This window comes from Syngnathus floridae, chromosome 16 (assembly GCF_059516105.1).
Source record: "Syngnathus floridae isolate MCC-2025c chromosome 16, RoL_Sflo_1.0, whole genome shotgun sequence".
In the NCBI taxonomy this organism is placed as follows: Eukaryota; Metazoa; Chordata; class Actinopteri; order Syngnathiformes; family Syngnathidae; genus Syngnathus; species Syngnathus floridae.
This window is the reverse complement of record NC_142428.1, coordinates 9,130,222-9,145,770: the sequence shown is the minus strand read 5'-3', so window position 1 is coordinate 9,145,770 and position 15,549 is coordinate 9,130,222. Positions and strand designations below refer to the sequence as shown.

The window sequence follows — 15,549 nt, the reverse complement described above, 5'->3', positions numbered from 1 at the left end:
GCGTTCGAACAACCAATCAAAGAGTGGGATCTCACGTAGCAACACCAATGAGAAGCAAGGGGCTGCCTGGTTGCGAAGGTAGAGGCAAAGTAGTGTTTCCACGGGTTGACTGACTGGCTGAGCTGGCTTCATGTTGGCGGACCAAGTGATAACGTTCTGCCCGCATATTTGTCACCGTACGGGCACGTAAAGATGTCGGTGGCGTGTATGATAAAACCTTTAAGTTCGAATCAAGGATTAATTTTTTAATTTATTTTTATTTTTTGCTTTTCGGCCAATCGAGCCTCGCAGCCTAGCCGGGAACCACCGAGCTGAGCTGAACTGGAGCCCAAAGAAATCATCACAATGCCATCCCCGAAGGAGGGATCGTCCAGAGAGAGCGACCTCTTTACGGTGAAACACGAGCTCAAGAACGGTGAGAGAGCTGCGGGAACACGCGCATATTTTCGCTGGGATGCCGTGCATTTGTCAAAGGGGAGTCGTCCTATTCGTTCGAGACACTTACAACGAGCAAAAGAAGAGGCAGGGGTTAGCGGAGCGACTGGTTCCCTACTAACTGCGCTGTCTGTCGGTGACTAATGTTTCCTAACCAAGTCAAGTCACTCCGGTGCTATGGCTAATAAACAAAGCTAACTTGGCCCACCACAGCAACAACAATTATGTGAGCTTCCCAGGTACTTGACGTGCCATTGGACCAGAATAAACCGTACACTCTCGTCGCAATAAGTCTAACCGTGTTATTAGCTTCCCCGCCCACTTGTCTCTGCGAAGTCACGTCAAAACTAAGCAGTTGGTCGGTCACGCGGCTCAAAATCCAGGCGAGCTGTCAAAGCGTAGCCAAGCTAACGTGCCTAGCTTAAAAACGTTTATGTACAGAATAATTTACCTTAATAAATATCTCGGAATATTTCGTGAATTAGTTTAGTTGCCTTAGGCACACGAAACATGGAGAATTGGTATTTCAAAACTTGAAATAAATACATGTATGCTTTAATATATGCTGGGGACCCCCGCCTCCTCACGGTTCGGCACTGGCGGATTCGCCTATTGGGTGTTAAAGAAAGAGTTCCTTAAAGCAGATTCTGTATCTCCCCAAGGGGTTCTCTTACTTACGTTTTTTTTTTAGTTACATACCATTTGGGTATTTTTTGAGATACGGCAAAACATTTGGCATAGGAGTGAATTTAGACCTATACCACTAAGTGGCGGCAGTAAACATCACGATACCTGGCCACCATCAATTCACGTTGGTTTCCTGACAGTGAAATAAAAACAAATATCATTTGGTGGCAGTAATCCCCCTTTGGCTTCTTTTCCAATCGCTAATCAATGATGCCATAGAAGAAGAACGATAGGCTATCAGCCAACGATTTACATTTTCTTATCTCACAGAAAAAAATGTTTCAATAACCACGATGAAGAGCATCAGAGTGAAAGATTAACAGATCAGCTGATATTAGCCCGTTTAAAATTGGCAAAATATTGCTCTTTTTTTCCATTTTATGTATATAGATGGATATTTAATTCATCATTGGTTATCAGAATTTTAGCCTGCCAAATATTGGAATCAGCATTAGCCTAAAAAAATCGATCGGCCGTAGTTTTGAGGAGCAGTCGGCAAGTTGTGTTCGGTCGTGCACCTCCGCCGTGGCTCTATTAATAAACACGGAGATCAAACTTGGCCTCAGCGGAGTGAGCACGACAACGCCGTTATGCAACGCACACTCCTGACCCAGTAGTCGGCGGGGGGGGGGGGGCGACGCCGTTTGTCGGTGAACGGCCTCCCAGCCTTGTCATGTCTAGTTGCAGGCGCTTGAGTTGCTCTCGGGTGTGAGAGACATTCATTTCCACGCACACCGAGCGCGATCATCCGGCTGTGCGTCGACATCGTGCTCAAGACCTCAAAGACGGACGCTAATGACCCTCCTCCTGTTTAATGTGGCGTCCTCCTCCTCTCGTGTATATTTCCAGTGGGTGTGAAGAACAAGCCCGCTATTTATGTAACATGTTCTCCCCCCCCTTTTTAACATTGGGCATATTTTTGCAGGTCAACAAACCCTGAAGACGCCCAAAGGGCTGCTGTCAGTGCGTGTGCTGCCGCTTTTTGTTAGCCACTCATTCATTTCAAGCTACGATACTTTTGGAATGTATTGCTCATGATCTTCACCATGCCCTTTACATTTTTATCCGCAGGATTTTCCGTAAACAATCCCCTCAAACTGTAGAATAGCAGCTGTTGATCCCAAAATACTGACCTCTGATTGGTCTATAGTTGTTCAATTGAGTGGAATAACAGACACACAGGTGTGACTGCTATCTTTGGAAATAATGTAATGAGTAATAATGATGTAACGATTGACATATTGTCAGAGAGCTGTGATCATTCTCTTTTCGATCATGCCAAAACGATCATTTCTGAAATGTGGGTCATTGTGACTCGTTTTGGAAATGTCTCAAATATTTCCACTTGACCTAAAAATGGCTACTATATAAAAGCGAGTTCTCCCAAAAATACTTTTCACCATGATGTACATGTAACAGCAATATCATATTTATTTGGTTTGTGTTACTGTCCCTCACAGCCAACCTGACGGGCCACCTGGAGCGGGTAGGAATAGAAAACTTTGAGCTGCTGAAGGTGCTCGGCACCGGAGGTAAGTCCTCCTTACTGGTGGTGAAGCTGATTTTTGTGTGTGCCTGCTGAAGCTGTGTCCCCCTGTCCTTTTGCCAACTGCTCCTCCCCCAGCGTACGGCAAAGTGTTCCTGGTGAGGAAGGTGAGCGGCCACGACACAGGCAAGCTGTACGCCATGAAAGTCCTGAAGAAGGCCACCATCGTGCAAAAGGCCAAGACGGCGGAGCACACGCGCAGCGAGCGTCAGGTGCTGGAGCACATCCGCCAGTCGCCTTACCTGGTCACACTCCACTACGCCTTCCAGACCGACACCAAGCTGCACCTCATCCTCGGTGAGCCCACGCACTCGCCCCTTTTGTCCACGGTTGCTAAAATTCGAGCTGTTCTCGTCTTGTGCAGATTACGTCAATGGCGGCGAACTCTTCACACATTTGGTGCAGCGAGTGCGATTCAAGGAGCAGGAAGTGGCGCTGTACAGCGGCGAGATCGTGCTGGCACTGGAGCACCTCCACAAGGTGACGCCGCTCGCTCTCTTGCGCTCTGCTGCCGTGCTGCCGTGTATGTGGCCATCGCTTAAAGCCTCTTCCCACTGCAGCTCGGGATTGTGTACCGCGACTTGAAGCTGGAAAACATTTTGCTGGATTCAAACGGTCACATCGTCCTTACAGACTTTGGCCTAAGTAAAGAGTTTGACCAGGTTTGTCTCCCGCCCATGATTCTCGTTACAGTCTGAACCGGAGTGAACTTTGTCGGTCAAATTCACTCCAGCTTAGACATGAAAAAAATATTTTGTCTTTATTTTCGTCCTCAACCGATTATAATCAATGTAATACATTTGTTCAATATACTGTTATTTATTTAATAAAATGTTTTAACGAGTACAATATACATAATACAATAAACACAAAAAAAAAACAAAATGAAATAATGCAGCTTGAATAATCTGAGCAATAACAGCTGTTCGCAAAGGTAAAATTCAGTTTGTTTCCAATGAAACAGGTGGATCGAGCGTTTTCCGTGTGCGGAACTATCGAGTACATGGCTCCCGAGATTGTGGAAGGAGGCGAGTCCGGACATGACAAGGTGACTTTGTCACTTTTACGCCTATGATTTATGCTAACTGATGCTCACACATGCCAAGAGCACTTGCGTCAAATGTGTGTGCGTGTGTCCTCGCAGGCGGTGGACTGGTGGAGTCTGGGTGTTTTGATGTATGAGCTTCTGACCGGTGGCTCACCCTTCACCGTTGACGGCGACGAGAACTCGCACACGGACATCGCCAGGTGCGCATTTATTTATCGTCTGACTTTTGTTTCATCGGTCGTGTGCGTGTATTGTGCACTGAAACATGTGTCTGGCTCCGTCTGCCCCAGGAGGATTCTAAAAAAAGATCCTCCTTTCCCCAAAGATATGGCGCCGCTGGCCAAAGACATCATCCAGCGGCTGCTCACCAAAGACCCAGAGAAGAGGCTCGGCTCAGGTCCAAATGGGATGGAGAATGTCAAGAAGCATCCGTTTTACCAGGTCCGGGCTGGGATCATTCATCCAAATTTAAGTGGGATTGTCAATGCAACAGGTTGAACCCGTGCAAAAAGTGAAATCAACAATATAGATATGCGAATAATCTTGGGTGTATTTTTCAGCCATTAGTTGTGAAAACGCATCACAATATCCACAGATTAAGTCTCTTACACAGAACTGCTACGTTTTTCTTCCGGCCAGAAAATCAACTGGGAGGACCTGGCGGGCAAAAAGGTGCCCGCCCCGTTCAAACCGGTCATCCGGGACGAGCTGGACGTCAGCAACTTTGCGGAGGAGTTCACGGAGATGGAACCCACCTACTCGCCCGCTGCTCTTCCGCAGAACTGTGACCGCATCTTCCAGGTGGGACACCAAACACAATTGAGCAGTTTGTGGTGCTTTTTGTATCATGAGTTTAGAGTTAGCCCATTCATCAAGACAGCAAGTTAACCAATAAACATCAGTGTCCTCAAAAGGTTGCTGTAAGTCAACACGCGTGTGTGTGTGCGCCCGTCGCCTTTCACGCCGCCTCAATGAGCCTTTCATCGGCGTAATTGCAGCCGCACGACGTCTGCCCCATTGAAGCCGCAGATGCCAATGACTATTTTTGATGGCTTGGCTTTGAAGCATAAGACGGGCCCCCAACTCCCCCGCCGCCAGCTGATGTGCGGGTGTTGGAATTTCAACTCTCGATTGCCTTCTGGGTGCTCGAGCTGGGGCGCCATCAATAGACGCATTAGCTCGGCTTCTCTGGTGGAATAAAAGGTGACACTCGTGGAGCGTCGACGGGTCTGCCGCAGTCACGCCTCCCGTCTTTGATTGCACGCGTTTTGCGCTCTCCGCCTGTTTGGGGAGGGGTCTAACCATGTGCCCCCCACCCCAACCAACCATGAACAAAACAGAATTAAAATTGCATTAAGAGCGGCAGGCTGTAATTTTGACAGCAATCACATTTTCAAGCTTCCAATTTGGGGCATCGCATTCATTTACACAGCCGTCCTTCCGTCCATCCCTGGCTGCAGCTCGCTCGTGTGCGCCACAGCTGCGCATGTGTGTGTCTGTGCTTGTGCGCGTGTGTGTGCGTGTATGTATGTAATTTTTTGTGTGTGTGCGCGACTCACATTAATGCCAGTGCTTGGGGCTCCGGAATTCCCGCAGTTGGAATTAAGCGATCGTCTGTTCACAATAAGCAGTGGTACAGCAACAAGACCCAAAAAAGGAACAGCTGGACAATTTCCGTGCAGAATTGGTGTGATTATTAGACCAGAAATGTCAAAATGTCACTGGCTGGAACATACAGTGTGAAGATGCAAACATAGCAAAACGTTGTCTGGAAAAATACCATTAATACCATCAACCTTCTCACATGCGTTTATTTGTTTTTTAGGGCTACTCCTTCATGGCCCCCTCCATCCTGTTCAAGAGGAACGCGGTGATGGACGACCCCATCCAGCTGTGCAGCGGCTCCGAGCGGCCTGGGTCAGTTGCAGTGGCCCGCAGCGCTATGATGAAGGTAGGGATGGAATAACAACAAATGATTAAGAGTTTTAAAAATGAGAAAATCTGGTTTCATTGTGTGTAGTACATTAAATTTTGTGGACATTGTATTTTTCTCTCTCGAAATTGTCTTTGCTTTGTCTCCCGGCAGGACTCGCCTTTCTACACGAACTACGAGATGGACCTTAAGGACAGCGCTCTGGGTGAGGGGAGCTTCTCCATCTGCAGGCGCTGCACGCATAAGAAAACGGGGCAGAAATATGCCGTCAAGATCGTCAGCAAGCGGTAAGAAATTCAGGAAAGTCAAAAAATCGTTCTGACAATTAAATGTGGTTGCTTCACCTCTCGTTTGCCTTTTCCTTCTAGGATGGAGGCACAGACTCAGCGGGAGATGGCGGCTCTGAAGCTCTGCGACGGCCACCCAAACATTGTCAAGTTGCACGAAATTTACCATGACCAGGTGCCCGGCTCGCTCTTTCTGCACTTGAAAAGCTCGTGTTGCTCATACCCTCATTAATTTGTGTGAAGGGGCCTACTTAACCGAGAGGCTGAAAACCCGACAGATGCTTTCATGGCCTAAAAAAAAAAAAAAATCAGACCTAGATACACTCACTAATTGTGCCCCAAAGAGCAGCTAGACAAAAAAACGCTCAAATGAGCTTCTTGTTTTTGACACACTTGCGTGAATCCAGTGAGATGAATACGAGGCTTAAAAATAAATGTGGAAACATTTCACCAGAAATGCCATAACCTCCAAGTACAGAATACATCACCACTTTAAAATACAAATGACTGCTTTCCGATTACAAACCGGATTCGGTTGAAGATGGGAAATTGTCTAAAATATAAATAAAAACAAAATACAATGATTTGAAAATCCTTTTCAACCTATATTCAATTGAATACGTTACAAAGACAACGTATTTAATGCTCAAACTCTGAACTTTATTTTATTTTTCAAATAATAATTAACTTAGAATTTCACGTGCAGTAGAAGTTGGGAAAGGGCATATTCACCACTTTTACATCACCTTTCCTTTTAATAACACTCAATAAACGTTTTGGAAGAGAGGAGACTAATTCTCTTAGCTTCTCATGAGGAATTCTTTCCCATTCTTACTTGATGAACGGCTTCAGTTGTTCAACAGTCCGGGGTCTTTCCTGTCGTATTTTACGCTTCATAATGCGCCACACATTTTCAATGGGAGACAGGTCTGGACTGCAAGGAGGCCAGGGGAGAACCTGGACTCTTTTACTTCGAAGCCACGCTGTTGTAACACGTGCAGAATGTGGCTTGGCATTATCTTGCTGAAATAAGCAGCGGCGTCCATGAAAAAGACGTCACTTGGATGGCAGCATATGTTGCTCCAAAATCTGTATGTACTTTTCAGCATTTATATTGCCTTCACAGAAATGTAAGTCACCCATGCCACGGGAACCAATGCACCCCAATACCATCACAGATGCTGGCTTTTGAACTTTTGAAACACTTGACCATTGTGCATCAGTCCATTTTACATGAGCTCGGGCCCAGAGAACCCGGCGGCGTTTCTGGATGTTGTTCATCAACGGATTTTGCTTTGCATGGTAGAGTTTTAACCCGCACTTACTGATTTAGTGACGAATTATATTTACTGACAGTGGTTTTCTGAAGTTTTCCTAAGCCCATTTGGTGGTATCCTTCACACACTCATGTCGATTTTTAAGGCCGTGCCGTCTGAGGGATCAAAGGTCACGGTCATTCAGTCTTGGTTTCTGGCCGTGGTGCTTACGTGCAGTGATTTCACCAGATTCTCTGAACCTTTTGATGATATTATGGACCGTAGATGTTGAAATCCCTAAATTCCTTGCAATTTTGCTTTGAGAAATGTTGTTCTTAAACTGTTCAACTATTTTCTCACGCAAAGTGGGGAACCTCGCCCCATCCTTGCTTGTGAATGACTGAGCATGTTTGGGGAGGCTCCTTTTATACCCAATCATGGTACCCACCTATTCCCAATTCGCCAGATCACATGTGGGATGTTCCAAATAGGTGTTTGATGAGCTTTTCTCAGCTTTCTCAGTATTTTTTGCCACCTTTCCCAACTTCTACTGGACGTGTTGCAGCCATGAAATTCTAAGTTAATTATTATTTGGCAAAAAACAATTAAGTTTATCAGTGTGAACATTAAATATGTTGTCTTTGTAGTGTATTCAATTGAATATGGGTTTAGAAGGATTTTCAAATCGTTGTATTTTGTTTTTATTTATATATTTTACACAATTTCCCAACTTCAACCGAATCCGGTTTGTAGTTATAGCGACAATTTTCAACACATACAGTGGCTATAAAAAAAAAAAAAAAAGAAAATTTTTTTTGAGAAGGAAATTATGTGTTCAGAATTAACTTATTTTGGGGGGGTGGGGTTGTTTTGTTTTTGTCGCAGCTGCACACATATCTGGTCCTGGAGCTGCTTGGCGGAGGGGAGTTGCTGGAGCGCATCCGGCGGAAGCGACACTTCAGCGAGACGGAGGCCAGTCGCATCATGCGCAAGCTGGTGTCCGCCGTCAGCCACATGCACGACGTCGGCGTGGTGCACCGGGATCTGAAACCGGAGGTAGTCAGCATGCTCGGCGAATGCAACTTGGTGTTTTTATAACAAGCAGGAAAAGACAAATGACCCCGTGTGTGTGTGTGTGTGTGTGTTTGTGTGTGTGTTGGGTGGATGGGTGGGTGTGGGTGGGTGTGTGGGTGTGTGGGTGTAACCGTTCCATAGAATCTGCTCTTCACTGATGAGAGCGAGAGCTCCGAGATCAAAATCATCGACTTTGGCTTCGCTCGCCTCAAGCCGCCGGACAATCAACTGCTCAAGACGCCCTGCTTCACCTTGCAGTACGCCGCGCCCGAGATACTCAAGTATGACGGCTACGACGAGTCGTGTGACCTGTGGAGTCTGGGAGTCATTCTGGTGAGTCCGCTATGGCCAATTCTATCCATAATGTCTCTTTAAGTCCCATTTTGTCAAATTGTATCCCACAGTGTGCTTCACATAGTGTCAAAACAGCATTTAAAGACAAAATACAACGTTGAAGGGCAAAAGAATTTAAGACATTTAAAAGCAAAGTAAAGAAATAAAATTATTTCAGAAACGATGATTATCAAAACTCTCAACAACAGAAAAGTGCACTCATCTGGAGACGAATGGAGGGGAGCTCACACGAGGATAGCAGGACGCATCCTCTGCTGCATATGCAGCTCAGCTTCGGCTTGCGGCTATTTCAGACCACGCTCAGCAAACCGGAGCATCCATTAAAAATAAAATTGCATTGATGAAATTTAACATTGTATGCATTTTTCTGATGTCGTTGGCAGTATACAATGCTGTCCGGCCAGGTGCCTTTCCAGTGTCAGGAGCAGAGTCTGACCCACACTAGCGCCGAGGAGATCATGAAGAAAATCAAACAGGGAGACTTCTCCTTTGAGAGCGAAGCCTGGAGAAATGTGTCGCAGCAGGCCAAAGATCTCATCCAAGGTGAGAGCAGACCAGAGCAAAGTTCTTCCACTTGCTGTCGACTAAAAATGACATCACAGTTGCCCAATCGTGGCCCTGCTTCTGAATGTCACATGACCAAACGTGGAAAACTGGCAAGTAACTGTCAGTGGTCCTGCAGAGCTGCTGACCGTGGACCCGAGCAAGCGGATCAAGATGTGTGGCCTCCGCTACAATGCTTGGCTCCAGGACGACAGCCAGCTGTCTTCCAACCCGCTCATGACGCCGGACATCCTGGGCTCATCCACCGCCTCAGTCCACACCTACGTCAAAGCTACCTTTAACGTAAGATGAATACACACTTCTATAAGGAGATGACTGATTAATCTGCTAGCCTATTAAATCGGTTGATTATGGCCCTTCAGACATTGACCAAAATAAACAGCCAATTAATTGGTAATGCCAATTGCCTCAAAATATCCATATCGGTCGGGCCCTAATTTTGACCATTGCTTTTAGAAAAATAAACATCAATTTATTTAAATGTTCCAAATGCTCTGAAGCCCTTTTTGCTTGGCAGGCGTTCAACAAATGCAAGCGGGAAGGCTTTCGCCTGCAGACGGTGGACAAAGCGCCGTTGGCGAAGCGGCGCAAGATGAAGAAGACCAGCACCAGCACTGAGACGCGCAGCAGCTCCGGCGAGAGCAGCCACTCTTCGTCCTCTTCGTCACAGTCGCAGGAGAAGAACTATGCCGAGGGCGGCGACGGCAGCCACCGGCCCGCCGAGGGCACGCCGGGCACCACTCCGGTGGGCACACCCACCGGAACGGACCCGGGGCAGCAGCAAGAGCAGCCTCCCGCCTTTCACTTTTCCGACGGGAAGTGATGACTATCTTTTCTCCTTTTTTTTTTTCTTTGCATGGTAAGCATGCAAGCAAGGAGCGGCAACCTCAATATCAAGCAAACCTCCTCTAGCAATAGCTCGTCCCGCTCTTGACCCCGGGCCCAAACTCCCACACACACACACACACACACACACACACACACACACACACACACACACACACACACACACGCACATACGCACACACATCGACACACACACACACCGACATACACACACACCGACATACACACGCACACACACACACTCTCTCTCACTCAGCTCTCTCACTCACACTCTCGCTCTCACACTCTCATCACGCTCTCTCACTCACGCTCTCACTCATGCTCTCACCCACCCTCTCTCTCTCTCGCTCATTCACACTCTTGCTCTCTCTCTCTCTCATTCTCTTTCTCACGCTCACACTCCGCACACTCTCAGTCTCTCTCTCTCTCTCTCTCTCTCTCTCTCTCTCTCTCTCTCTCTCTCTCTCTCTCACATTCAGTCATACTGTCGCTCATACTTCCTCACTCACACTCACTCTGTCTCATTCCTTCTCTCACACTTTCTGTCACACTCACTATTTCTCTCACACTTTCTCACTCGCTCGCACTCACACTGTCTCACACTTTCTCTCACACTCACACGCAAAAAAGTAACACCACAGACACATGAACATAAAAACAGACATACAGAAACAAATGTACTGACATAAACACACGCACTGTGTCAATAAAGGAGTGGAGCTGGCACGGTGAAAAAAAAAAAAAGACAAAAAAACACAAGGGCTGCCCTCCTGTCCCAGCTCCTGACGTTTCCATCTTGTAAGCCCCTCCATCCCCGTCTAACGTGCCGGTCCCTGTCCCCCCACCAGGTCCAAAGGGAAAAGTCCAAGCCACGAGAGAGGAAATGCCGACGCTCGGCCGCATCGTGGGTCCACTTCTGTCGTCTTGGGCGAGTCACGTGGGGAACGGTATTTATACTCCATTTGTACGGCAGATTATTCATGATGAGATGTTAACTTATTTACGACTCGGACGAGGGAACGTGCGAATACGGTGAATCTTTTAAAAGAAAACTATTTTGTGTACAGCATCTAAGCTGGGAAAGACCCTTTTCCAAAAAGTAGTTTGTAGTCAATGGAGGATCCCTTTTTTATAGAGAGCATCAACGCTAACTCTTGTCAGTTAAGTTAGCATCAGTGTGGCTGCATTCCAAACGCTGCACTTAAAATCAACTGAACGGAACGCTATATTTGTCCATTCGCTACAAAACTGCGGAGCCCCAGACAAGACATGACTCAGTAAACTGTGGCCACGAATTAGGTTTAACATTCGCACAACAAAAATACTAGGGAACTAAATTCCAAGTCACATCTGGGGCTCTGTACAAAAAATGTTGCTAGGCCACACGATCTCATAGCAGCAGATGTGTGCTAAAAGTCCCAAAGCAGGCGGCTCAAATCGTCCGTTAACTTCCTTTTTGTGCTGATTTATAAAATAAATGTGCCAAAAAATAGCAATTACATTTTCAAATTACAGATCAGTAGGTGTCGTTTATTTATTTATTTTTTCCTCGGAAATCTTAGAAATGTAGCATGTTACGTGAGCATGAGCGAAGTACCTCCACGAGGCAACAGTCACGTACTGAAAAATAAAAAAAAATCATGTGCGTTTACAAAATCAGCTATTTTACACAAGTTACATAGATGTGAAAGTTGATATTGCTATTGTTGCCAACTTTAGTTAGCTCAGCGCAAGGACTGACAGTTTTAGTTAGCGCAACATAAGGACTGACTGGTGAAAAAATTATCTCCCTGCCTCAAGAGATTTTAGTGGTCCGAAAATGTTTATGGATTTTTCAGTTTCACACCCTGATCCAGTTTGGATGCGGTGGTGTGTTTTGGTGACTGTACGCGACGTGACATGACGCGATGCAATGCCGCACAATGCCACACGACTTCCCATAGCATACCTGCTAAACCCAAGACGTTTTTGCCAAGTCGGCCACATTTATCACAATGTGGCTTTGAGGCCAACTTGATTAGTTAGATTCAAGCTCGTGAAAACGTTTACTCAACACAACTATACCGAAATTCCGTGCAGTAGCATTTTAGGACCATCAATTGCAAGCCACTCGAAGCACACCTGCTACGACAGCGGCTTCTCGATTAGCGCCGTGACGTCACATCAAGTGTTTGCGCATGCCAACCGTTTCCAGCCCTCGTGTCCGTTTTGTGGCCGCTTGTGTTCGGTGGACATGCGTGATCTCGCCCCGTTATGCTTCGCTTAAGTGGGAGTCGCTTCTCCCCGTCTTCTGTTCGGATGCACTCAGCCGCAAAACCAAAGCGCAATAGTACCGCTGATAATAACCTCGAGGAAGCTCCTCCGCAATCTCTCCTCTCGTGCGAATTATGCAAAACCGCTGTTTTGTCCCACTGCGCCAATCTGTTCTCTCGTTTCTTTAAACTATGCACCCCCCGCCCTTTTTATGTCTTTTTTGGGGGGGTGTCCTCGCCGATCTTTTAAGCGCGTCTGCAACCAAAGTGCACCACATCCGTCGTCCACAATGGGAACGCAAAAGGTGGGATTCGTGGTTACCTTGGAGCAGCAGCAACTTCAAAGCTGTCCTTCAACTTAGTGCCCTCCCCCCGCCCCAATCCACCAAGCCTTCTTCTTTTGTTTGTGTGTATTAATAGCTCAAGTGGTGCAAAGAGGAAGAGTGTCCTACATTGAAACGCGGGCTCCCTGTGGGAGCCAGCCACTATTAGCTGATGTGCGCCAAATCACGAGCCTCCTTTCCATCTTCCAAAAGCGCGTCTCCAGAAAGAGCAGGTCCACAAGGTCGTTTACAATATCCGTCGCCCCCCCCCCCCCCCCCCCCCCTTTAAACCCCGCTCGTTTGATTTTGCCCTTGAAGTAGCCTGAATGAGCTTCACGACCTTTGTTCCACACGGGTATTTCAATCATACATTTTCGAGGTTGAGGAATTCTCGTGAGTGTACGGCTGCAACGATACCCCAAAGTTGAGATACCATTTGTATCTCCATTTCTAAAATGAGATTTGATGCACGATAAATCTATTCCGTTAATATCTTAAATACAATATTTTTAAGGAAAAATTGATTGTTTTCACCACACCCCAATTGAAATGTGAGGAGACACTTTTCACCTACAATTTAGCAGACAGACTTCAATCCTTGACTGAGTTATTTGTTCTAACTACGCAGTGCGCTGTTTAGATTTTTTTTCTACATTTTAGACGCCGTGCAAATCACAAACGTTTTACTCACCCGCCGCAAGTAGGGCAACCGCCAGCATGTGGCTGCTCTGCTTCGTACTGGCGCTTTGTAAAGGGGGGGGTTAGGGTTAGGATTGGAGGGGGGGTCCTATCTATAAATGACACCTGCAGTTGTATCTACACCAGAAAATTTTGTTAGAAACTGAACACTGCAAACTGGAAAACCTGGTGGATACTTTTTTTTTTCTTTCCATAATTCGGATTACTACATTATTTTTTTCAATTTATAATACATATGTTAAAGTAACATTTATAATGGTTTTAACACTTTTACACTTAACTGCTGCACAGTTCACGCTCGTGGATTTTTTTTTCATATGGGTCCATTTCTTGTTCTTTGATTATCATCACTTTTTGTACTTTTAAATTTAATCATAACTATATTTTTAAGATGAAAATTGAGAATTTGAAAAACTGTATAAGATGCAAAAACACGAAATGGACCCTTCATTGCCAAAAAGTAGATAAAATATGTAATTGTCTGATGTTAAAACAAGTTTGAGAAAAGAATTCAGAAATATCCCACAAATATCATCACAAGGTTCCACTGCACTGCATTGACATTTTAATGACACTGTAAAAATGGCTTTTGAAGTATCCCCCCCAAAAAACGACTCTACTTAGGCACAAAATCTTACTACATTCCCTTGGGAAGCAACTATTCAGCTGCTCCGTTTTCCTTTTTGGTTGTTCCCTTCCCACATGTACTGAGAAAAAAAAAACGTACTGTAGCAGTAAATCCCTTTGAGATGCGACATTTTGCACTCGGACGACTTTTGTTTTTAATCTGTTATCCGTTACGTTCGTCTTGATTTGCATCAAGGAGAATCTCCTCAAAGAGATTTTGCATCTTTCTTTACCGAACTTGTCATCCACTGTGAATCATTTGAGGCCTTTAGCCTAACGGGAGGAAGTACATCGGATGTCTTATTCTTCTCAAGAACCTAATTGTATGTTTATTTGCTCATTTGCTTTATTTGTTTTGTTGTGTTTTCATTTGGGTACAGAACCTGCTTCAAAAAAAATAATAAAGTACCCAGGCGTGTTGTTATAGTTAGCGGCCGCCAGATAGCAGCAAAGCACACGCGGAAGGATGTCAAGCTTAAGTCCAAACCATCCTATTCAAGCTACTTTCTTTGTTCTTAGTTTGAAACAAAAGAAAAAATAATGAAAATGAGAAAACTACTGTAATAATTGTTGACTGATCGGTTGGTTGTCTGCAGTTGTAGTCTTCTTCCCTGACCATTGTGAGATATTTATATTTATTTTAGACCTTTAAGGTCCCCGGGAACTATTTGTTTGTCATGTCACAATAAAATCTTTCTTCGTGTTTACCAACTTGTACTATTCGTCGTTTATATGGTTGTTATTTTCACAGCAATTAAATTCATCTTATGTACACGTGGGTTCTCAATTGTGTTCATGCTACAAACATGGTGTGCGAGAAGTATGATCATCCCCATTTTAAGAGATACAAAATGCTAAAAATTATTGGTGATGTTGATCTGATGGAGTGGGGGTCTCCCGAAGACAACACTGAAGTGCTTGCTGCTCCACGGGAGTTAAGCGTTTCCTTTTGTTGCCCCTCCAATTTCTGACTGGTATTGCCCCCCCCCCCCCCTCCCCACTCCCCTTCTCACTCACCCCAAAGCGATTGGCATTCCTGGGGGCCACCAATGAAGCGTCTTTAGAGGAAGAGGAGGGGGGTGGGCCATGGCGCTGGGCTCCTGGGTGGCCCCTTACATGGACGGAAACCCAGAGGGGCGGCAACAATGTCTTCTTAATTAACTGGGCATCCTCAGCAAAGTGAGTGCAGGAATTTGACTAAGGCGAGGAAGAGGGGTGAAACATGAAGGATGAGCATGGTGGAAGAGTCAGTCCCCATCATCCGCCTAGCATTTGTTTCGGTCACCATCTCGGTCACCTTGAGCCAGTTGCCCACTGTTGTGTTTAGACTACTTCCCACACAGACCGTCGTTGCCTTGGCGACACCAACAGACCCTTCGACAAACAAAACATGACCATCATTGGTTGTTGTTGTGAGTTTTAGCTAATCAAGGCTCAAGTAACAAAAAAAACAAAACAAATCAAACTCTCAAAAAAATCACATAAATAAATCACAAATTCACATAAAAAATCCACACAAAAAACATGAAAAAGCTTACAGAAATTTACATAAATCAAAAAATAATCCATATAAAAATCCTTCTTTGTGGTCTTATTTCTTTAGTGTGCGGCATGTAAT

The 15,549-nt window shown here is 45.5% G+C and overlaps 1 protein-coding gene across 2 annotated transcripts; it reads left to right on the top strand.

Moving 5' to 3' along the window:
- The first annotated feature begins 67 nt into the window (after nucleotides 1-67).
- On the top strand, nucleotides 68-14,638 carry rps6ka5 (ribosomal protein S6 kinase A5). Of its 2 annotated transcripts, XM_088356488.1 has the most exons (18): nucleotides 68-415; nucleotides 2,583-2,654; nucleotides 2,747-2,965; nucleotides 3,033-3,148; nucleotides 3,229-3,330; nucleotides 3,633-3,716; nucleotides 3,813-3,916; nucleotides 4,007-4,157; nucleotides 4,356-4,517; nucleotides 5,542-5,667; nucleotides 5,803-5,936; nucleotides 6,018-6,111; nucleotides 8,078-8,248; nucleotides 8,408-8,599; nucleotides 9,004-9,163; nucleotides 9,303-9,466; nucleotides 9,702-10,043; nucleotides 10,879-14,638. In XM_088356488.1, the coding sequence occupies exons 1-17, from the start codon at nucleotides 346-348 to the stop codon at nucleotides 10,005-10,007; spliced, it is 2,427 nt and encodes an 808-aa protein (XP_088212614.1). In that variant the 5' UTR covers nucleotides 68-345; the 3' UTR covers nucleotides 10,008-10,043; nucleotides 10,879-14,638. The 2 variants fall into 2 exon arrangements, with proteins under 2 accessions (XP_088212614.1, XP_088212613.1); XM_088356487.1 differs by having other exon boundaries at nucleotides 9,702-14,638.
- Nucleotides 14,639-15,549: the final 911 nt, after the last annotated feature.